Below are 8,752 nucleotides of genomic sequence, written 5' to 3'. Positions count from 1 at the left end.
GTAAACAGCAGGTTGAGCGAGGCACCTCCCCTGGTAGGCTCACTTACCAGCTGTGTCAGGAAGTTGTCTTCCACACACTCCAGGAACCTCCTAGACTGTTTCTTCTCTGCCGTGTTGTATTTCCAGCAGATGTCCGGGAAGTTGAAGTCCCCCACGAGAACAAGGGCTAGCGATTGAGAGACTTCTGCCAGCTGCTTATAGAACGCTTCATCCGCCCCTTCGTCCTGGTTGGGTGGTCTATAACAGACTCCCAGCAGGATATCTGCCTCGTTGGCCTTCCCCCTCTTCCTTACCCATAGACACTCAACTGTACCATCATCACAATCGTTGAGCTCTATACAATCAAAACACTCCCTAACATACAGGGCCACCCCACCGCCTCTCCTTCCTCGCCTGTCCCTTCTGAAGAGTCTATAGCCATCCATTGCAGCACTCCAGTCATGAGAGTCACCCCACCATGTTTCTGTGATGGCGACTAAGTCATATCTCTCCCGCTGCACAATGGCTTCCAGCTCCTCCCATTTGCCGCCCATGCTGCGTGCATTGGTGTATATGCACTTGAGCCGGGCTATCGATTTCGCCCCCGGCATCGGCACGCCACCCCTCGGCTCATCTCTAGCGAGCCTGGTTTTATCCCCTTCCCCCTTTGAACCTAGTTTAAAGCCCTCTCAATGAGCCCTGCCAATTCATGAGCCATGATCCTTTTTCCCTTGTGAGACAGCTGGACTCCGTCTGTCACCAGCAGGCCCGGTGCCATGTAAACCTCCCCATGATCCATTGTCACAATGAAAGATGAGTTTTCCACAAAAAGGATAAATTAAGCTGTAGAGTTTGCATGTCTGTTTAAGCAGGAGAAAGTCACAGAATCTTTAGCTTATCTGTAGCATTCTATATGCTTTAAAGACAAGAAAAATAGGATCAAATAATCTGTTAAAAAGAGTTAACTGGCAAATCCTAACCAGCACTGGCTAGAAATGCTTGGGCTATATCTTACACTGATAGTCAGGATCAGTTTAAGATTGCTGTTAAGAAGTCCAGAGCACCATTCCCCCAACCTTTGTAGCCTACATAAAAAACAGATGGATGTGCTTAGTATCTGTGGAACAAAGTCCCAGGATGGTGTTTTTCCTCTTGGGCTTGTGTCTGTTGACTGACGGTAGACTTAGAGGTGAGATGGCAGAGAGGAAAGAGATGAAAAGTCAGGTTTGAGTGGATTTGACCTAAAGAAATGAAGCCCTGGCAAATGTAAGGTTGTAGGGAGTGGAAGGGAGCGGAGTGCAGATTGTTTGGGGTAGTTATGTGGCTGGTGGGTCTGAACTTTGAGGCTGACCATGATAGCAGCTCTGAGTTTCTGTGAAGACGCAGCCTACAGCTCTCTGAATGTCCTGCTCAGCTTCAGAAATCCATGCCTGAAAAACAATCTTGAAGAACCTGTCAGATATCATATGTATATCTTTACATATATGTATAACTTTCTAATGCCTGTGCAGGAGGAGGAAGACATGAAAAAGCTGTTCTAGGCGTGAGATGTGAACCACCCTGTGGGGTTCCCATCCTGCAACTGGGATGGAGAGTATGAGAGCAGAGCAGGGAGAAATAGTAAGAGAGTGGGAGACAGCAAACAAGTGGTAAGGGGGGGCATTGCTCTCAACTGAACTGATTTTTTTTGTAATCAATATCCTATTAAATGGCTAAGTTTTTTACCTACGCATCCATATATAGAAGCATTGTTTATTTTTATTAACTTAAAATATTGATGCAACATATTTGCTGCTTCAAGCAAAAAGGCGCTTTTGTGGACTGTGATCCATTTTTCCCTCCAAGCTACAAAGATCACTGCTTGTGACCTTTATAAATATAAACAACCATCAGAATGGAGGACGTGACTTCCAAGGTAAGTGTGAAGACTAGTGTAAGCAAGCTCCCAGTGAGCGGGAGGGATGAAGGGGTGGAAGCTCACACAAATAATATAGTGAGTGTTATGGATCCCAAATGGAGTACAAGGAAGGGTTATCTTGAGCTCAAAAGCTTTCAGATGGTGTGGTGTCACTCCTCGCACTCTCCCTTCATAGTCACTTGGTTACTGATTTTTACTAGACATCTTCCTGCGGTGTTTGACTCCAGGGTCTGTGTACAGAAAGGGAAGTCACAGAAGTCTGCAAGGAACTGTGCTTTTCCAGTGGGGAAAAATTCTTAGAGGAGGAACTGTTCAGTCACATGCAGACAGGTCTCACCAGCACTCCCTTGAAGTGGAGAGGAAAACATATCTAAAGTGATTTGTCTAGCAGCCTTCAGCTTTGTTATTATGCATGGAGGTTACTGACTTGGGGAAAAAAACCACAGCGAGTTCCAGATTTTGCTCCCAGATCTTCTTTAGTAACAGAAACTTTCAGGAAAACCATTTCTGTCCTCCTCTGTCATCCAGTGCTCCTCAGACAAGAGGTCCCATGTGTGAGAGCCAAGCCAGCTGGTTTGGGGATGGGATACGTGCCACTGTCAGAGTATTTCTATTTCAATAGAGTTGATAAGGAACAGGAAAACTCTCTGTAAGCCTGCTCACACACCGTTTCCTACTGTACGTTTAAAACTGAAGATACAAGGACCAAACTTTTGATTCCTCCAGTGATGTAGCCCAGGTTGTCAAGTGTTTAATCATGCATGCTCCATCAGGTCTGTTGACACTCTTGGATTTCAGTTCCCTGCCTGCCTTACCTGGGATGATAGCACAGTAGGATGTAAAGACAAAAAAACTGGTTATTTCCTTCAGGGGTCTGGTTTTGACAAAGCTTCAGCAGCACTGAGGCATGTGGCTCTGCCTGGGGGGGCACATAGCTACAAAAACAGCTCCCGCAAACAGCCCTGGTTTTATTTCTTCTGCCTTTCAGTTTCGTGTCCGGACATTCCTGCGACCATCCCAGTTTGGTGGTCAGGCCTGTACTGAGCCGCTGGTGGATTCCCGCCCATGCTTCCCAACTAAGCTCTGCAACATAGTGGAAGTTGATTGCAAGAATAAGTTTCAGTGTGAAAGCGGTAATGATAATCTTCATTGCGTAACTGCTGCATTATTAGATGGTCAAAAGATTAGACACTGAGACAAAAAAGGTCCAGATGATCCAGATCTTGTATATTCCAGGGAAAAGGAGAAGGCAGAAAAGTCTACTTAAGGATTTCATATGTATTAGTAGCAGCTTATGTTTGCAGTTTCTTCTGTAACTAAAAGTAATTCAAGTGCAATCTCTAGCCTGGGATGTCAGTATGACCATGATAGCTATACAGTAGCATTGTTCCAATAATATTTCTGTGCACAAATTTTTCATGTACAAACATATCCATAGAGTTTGTCTGAACATAAACTCGCACTATTTTATTAAATTTGTGGGTATTTTCTTGTTTGCTTCAATTTAAATATTCCTGATTAACCTCAAAATAACTTTATCCAAATATCCTTTTGCTAAACCTTAAATTAAGCCTTTGCAGCTTCAAAGCAATGCAAAACTGGCAGAACTGAAACAACCGTTTCTTACTGGAATAATCTAGGCATTATACTGCCTCGCTGTTAATTCCTACGGCAAGTTCACACCTTTACTAGGGAAAAAGACAGACTGCCCTTTTCTCCATTCAGATATGATGAATCTTTGCATAAAGTTTCTTGCTGCTGCTGTTTCTCTGGTGCAGGTCGCTGTATTGCAAAAAAATTAGAATGTGATGGAGAAAATGACTGTGGGGACAACTCTGATGAAAGAAATTGTGGAAGGAAAAAGACCGTGTGTAACAAAAAGTTTGAGAGTATCCCGGGTGTGCAGTTAATAGGCAGTGGGTAAGCCAGCTTTGCTTATTTTTCATAAACTTGAGAGTGTTATCTCACTAATTTACATAAACAAGATAATCCCCAATTAGCATTTGAGAGTATCCCATTAAAACACATAATGTCTCAAATTCAAAATAACAAGAAATTATAAAAATGCAACCAAACCATCAGGCTAGGACTTGCCCAGCTGCATCTGCCAGTCCTGCTCTGCACTGCTAGTGCACTAGATAAAGAGCTGTCAGGGAGCACTGCTGTCTGAGTGACCCTTCCTGCCTTACAGCAACCAGAGCATCACGTGCTGGCAACTTCCAGCTCAGTTATGCCAAGTACTTCAGAAATTTTGAGGATGTTCCTCTACAGATGTTTGTTTGTCTATGATACATTTCACATGATACCACCCATCACCTCTTCCAGGCTACTAATTTAAGCAGTGTAAAACCTAAACATGGGATGCCTGTTCCACGTAGTCTTGCATTTTTGAATGGAATTTTGAACTCAGTGCACTCTGGTAACATCACTTGTGGTAGAAATGGAGAACTGCTTGTTCATTTTCCTAGGTAATTTTTACCTAGGAAAGAGTGACTGTCTCATGTTGACATTGGGATTATCTAGAGGGTTAGGCACTGCTGGTAAGTAGGAAACAGGATTGCTACTACAGCATTTTTCAGGTGAAATCAGTGTGAATGAGAAGTTCTTGTAGAGGAACTTCTTTCAAAGCAGTAACATAACCCAAATGCTCATACAGTTTCATTCAAACCTACAAAATCTTCAGTGCAGCTATATACGACTAAATATGTCAAGTGTCTATGCCTTTCTGGGATTGTTTAATCTCTGGAAATAATTTTTTGTTAGATTTCACATTCTGGCAAGAGAGAGCCGAGGGCAAGTCCTCGAAAACTCATTCAATGGAGGACAATGCAGAACAGTGAAGCGCAATGAGCCAAGGAAATCATATCGTATTCCTGCAAACCTGGAGGCTGTCAACTTTCAGGTATTCTCAAGCAGCAACTCCTAGCTGAAAAACCATTGCCATAATCACAGTCCAAGTTATGCGTTCAAGTCTTAGGCAGTAATGTGTGTTTTAGAACAAGATTTCTCAACCTGGTGAAGCCTGGACATGCTTCAGGTGATGTGTGGAAATGGGATAAATTGAGCAGTCGGTTGGCTCTACTCACACCTTTCAGATCTGTGTTTACTCACTGCATCATATATCAGAGTCAACATGATTGATTTGGGCTTCTCTCCTGCTTCTTCCTCATGACTGTGGCCATGTCTTTGTTCTGACTTGGTGCCAAGGGCCTTGCTCCTAACCCTGACATAATCTGGCCAGCGGCTCGTTCAAGTCCAAAGCTCATTTCAGCATCACTGCTATATCCTCGCAGTACCAATGGCTGTCCTAACTTCAGCTTCCTTCTAGTCACCTGCAGCTTTGGGACACAGTTTCTCTGTGAGCCATTTCAGCTCCTCGGTCATGCCTGCTCCCTGCCCAGCCCCTCTGAAGAGCAGCAAGGAGAGGAGGCAGACACTGAGTCTGGGAGGCAGGAGGACAAGAAGTACACAATCTGGGGAGGAGTCTTGCCGGACAGGCCAAGGGCAAAATGAACCTGGCTTGTATTTTATCAAAAATCTGGGAATCACTGGTTTTTTTAGACCTGATATTTTAGACATTTAGACACTGATATTTAGAAAATACTTTGAATACCATGGTTAGGGCACAACATCTGGCTGTGCAGATATCGGCAGGCCCTGTCTGAAGCCAATAGATACTGCATTGGGAAGAAAGGAATGAGGGACGTGAAAAAAGCTCAACTAATGGGTGAAATCTGAACTGCTGATTTTTGCCATAAGTGCTGTGAGTTTTTAGTATTACTTTAACAGGAGCAACTGAACAAAGGACACCCTAATATGTTCCATGGAAACTGCAATTGGATTGGCCATGACATGTAGGTTTTGTCAATAATGGTGAAAAATTACTGTGTGCAGAAATATTCAATGGGGAAAAACAAGCCTTGGTTTGCCCAGGTCTCTTTAAAGCTGTGTGGTTTATTAAGTTAAGGGTCTGTGAATCTCACCTTTGAGAGTGCATCTGTATCTTTTAACATTTAGAGCGGCCTTTGGTATAGAAGAGTCACTAGATCAGGCTTTCTTCTTGGAACCCCAGTGTGTTTTCATACAAAAACATATGAGTTCTTGCAGAATGGAAGTGGATTGGGGGAATGGACCACCTCACTTCCCAAGGTCCTTAGCAGCCCTATTAATTAAACAAGTCTAGAGGAGGGAAAAAATTGAATCTTTCAAATATGCACAGGGATTTGCCTGAGTTTTGGGAAATGAGTCATTTCTGAACTGATGTTAAAGTTGTCTTCATGCCTTGCACAACAGCACCACTGAAGCTTACCAACTTGATCAGGCAGGTTTGCTCCCGGTTCTGACTTAGGACTAATCATACAGTATGGGTGCTAACACTGCAAGTATACTCTAAGAATCTCCTCTGGAAACCTGTTCATTCCTCTATCTGGGAATAAAGAAGGAAGGACAGAAAACATCAAGCTCTTTGCCTTGTACAATATGGAAGCCATGGGACTGGGACTTAGTCATAGTGTGGACATAGCATTAAGGTCTGAGAATCTTTGAAAATGTTTTGAAACACTTGCTGAAAACTATTCCTAAGCTTTGGGGCATGAGGATGGGGAATTTTAGAAGAAAGTGTTACATGTTTGGGTTTTTTTTTCTTGTATAAATGCTTATTAGTAAGTCTACTTCTTATCTTGTATTCATCTCACCTATTAACCTTTCTCAGCCTCATCTTTTGTGTTAAGAACACATGCTTACTGCCATGTCTCAAATAATCAGGCATGTTTCTTCCATAAAAAAATCAAGAATTCATTGCTTAATAGGTTTCTGTTTCAGGTTATTATTTGGGCAAATGCATTTTGCTTTACTGAATCTCCAGGTAATAGATGAAGAGGACGATGTAACATCAGATTTTTACAACGATCTAACTCCCCTGAGTGATAGTGCTCATGGAAGTAGTTCATCCACTCATGGTGCTCAAAGGCATTCTGGTATCCCATTTTTATTCTCAAGAAAGACACAGGTTAAAGTCACGTCATCTTCCTCCTTCAAGAAAGCCATTGAAGCCTCATATGAAAAGGTAATTGAATGTTGCATCCAATTTCTTCCTTTCATTTGATTTCTGTCTGCTCATTTCAGAACTGAGCTACCAAGGGCTACTTTCCTTATCAAGGCATTGGAATTAAATTAAAAAAACCCACTAGAATTACGCATTAAAAAGTTCCTCTTCTGATACTAGAGGATGTTCCCGATTGTAACGTACCTTCTGTAATGCAACATGCTTTTCTGTTTTTACTACAGAAATCATAGACTTATTCCACTTAAAAAAGCAAAGATTTGACATAGGTTTGAGATTATCAGATTGGGTAAACCGCTCCTTTCCCTGTCCTAGTTATAGATTAAGAAGGCAGAATGCCATGTAGTAACAGTAGCAGACAACTCTAAAAAGAAATGAAGTGCACTCAGGGATGTTATACATATACATGTACTGGGAATTAATCTACATTCGTTTTTGATTTGGTAACTAACTTGCATATTGGAGTCTCATGGCTGCCAAGATGCACTTGGTCATAAAGATAATCTCAGAAATAACACATCCACAGAAAATTTTCTGAGAACAGAAAACCTTTTTACCATAAAATTCTGCACCTTTAATGCAGATGAATACTGTGGGATATAATATTATGTATTTTTAGAGTTTAATGACAGTAAAGGATGGGCTATTGTTTGCACTTCTGCATGGAGGAGGCCATAGGACTGACCGAAATTAAGGCCTGTTGAAACCCAGGAGTTCTAATACAATTAGAATGAAACTTTTACAAAAATATCAGTCTTAATATTAAGATTTCCTATGATGGAAGTTTACTGCAGGCCTTGCTAACTTGTCCTAATGGTTAAGTAACTTGACTGCTTAAACTGTCCATTACTTCTAGTTTGAATTCAACTATATTGAAGTTCCAGCTACTGGAAACCTGTTGACTTTCATTCCCATGTAGATACCTGTATACAGATCAGGCTGTTCTTTTGTACAACTGGTAAATTTATTTTGATGGAATGGTGGCTTCTTATTGGCTTAAACCCACACCACGGAAATGTTAATTTAAATGAAACTTTCATTAGGATGGTCTTTTGGATGTACGTTGGTTTTCAGCATTGTTGTCATGAAATCCCAGAAACCCACCTGGAATAGCCAATAACTTTGGTGTTGGCTAAAGATGACAGAGGTTAAAATCCCCTCTTAGTGGATCCATAGCAGGAGTTTTAACCTGAGTGTTCCTCATGTTGTCTACTGTATCATACGGGAAGCCTCTATTTTCATCTCTATCTGTATAAATTTTATTTATGTGTGTTTGTAGATAGATGTATACTTACATATGTTTGAGAGACCTATAAATGAATTTGCAATACTTTCTTAAATAGTGAAAACAGAAGTTTGTATAGATCACTTAAAAGGAGGGGGAACTTACCTGGGCTTTGGGAGGTCAGACCTATATCTTAAACTGTGTGCAGAAGGGTTTCACATGAGCATCCCAGGGTCTCTAGAGAGCCCTAGCCACTTGAAAGGTCATGCATTTTTCCATATTGGCATGGAAGAAATACGAAAACTTGATGTTTTTCAAGTTTGTTTTTGTTTACCAGACACTTTTTTAGCTAAGCTGACTGGTCCTCTAGTATGTCTTCTTGGTTTCTGGTCCATTAATCATAGAATCATAGAAACATAGAATAGTTTGGGTTGGAAGGGACCTTTAAAGGACATCTAGTCCAACCCCCCTGCCATGAGCAGGGACATCTTCAACTAGATAAGGTTGCTCAGAGCCCCGTCCAACCTGACCTGGAATGTTTCCAGGGATGGGGCATCCACCACCTCTC

General features: G+C 41.9%; 1 protein-coding gene across 1 annotated transcript in view; it reads left to right on the top strand.

Annotated features, from left to right (window-relative positions):
• Positions 1–8,752, top strand: part of C6 (complement C6) — a 41,194-nt gene that overhangs the window by 4,279 nt on the left and 28,163 nt on the right. Inside the window, exons 3-6 of the mRNA XM_009274530.2 lie at positions 2,886–3,030; positions 3,676–3,817; positions 4,661–4,799; positions 6,762–6,962. Coding sequence (XP_009272805.1) covers positions 2,886–3,030; positions 3,676–3,817; positions 4,661–4,799; positions 6,762–6,962 — 627 coding nt within the window. The remainder of the gene's footprint in view (positions 1–2,885; positions 3,031–3,675; positions 3,818–4,660; positions 4,800–6,761; positions 6,963–8,752) is intronic.

Source organism: Aptenodytes forsteri, unplaced genomic scaffold (genome assembly GCF_000699145.1).
Source record: "Aptenodytes forsteri isolate BGI_AS27 unplaced genomic scaffold, ASM69914v1 Scaffold176, whole genome shotgun sequence".
NCBI classification, from domain to species: Eukaryota; Metazoa; Chordata; class Aves; order Sphenisciformes; family Spheniscidae; genus Aptenodytes; species Aptenodytes forsteri.
Note: the sequence above shows the minus strand (reverse complement) of the source record. Positions and strands in the feature narration are given on the sequence as shown.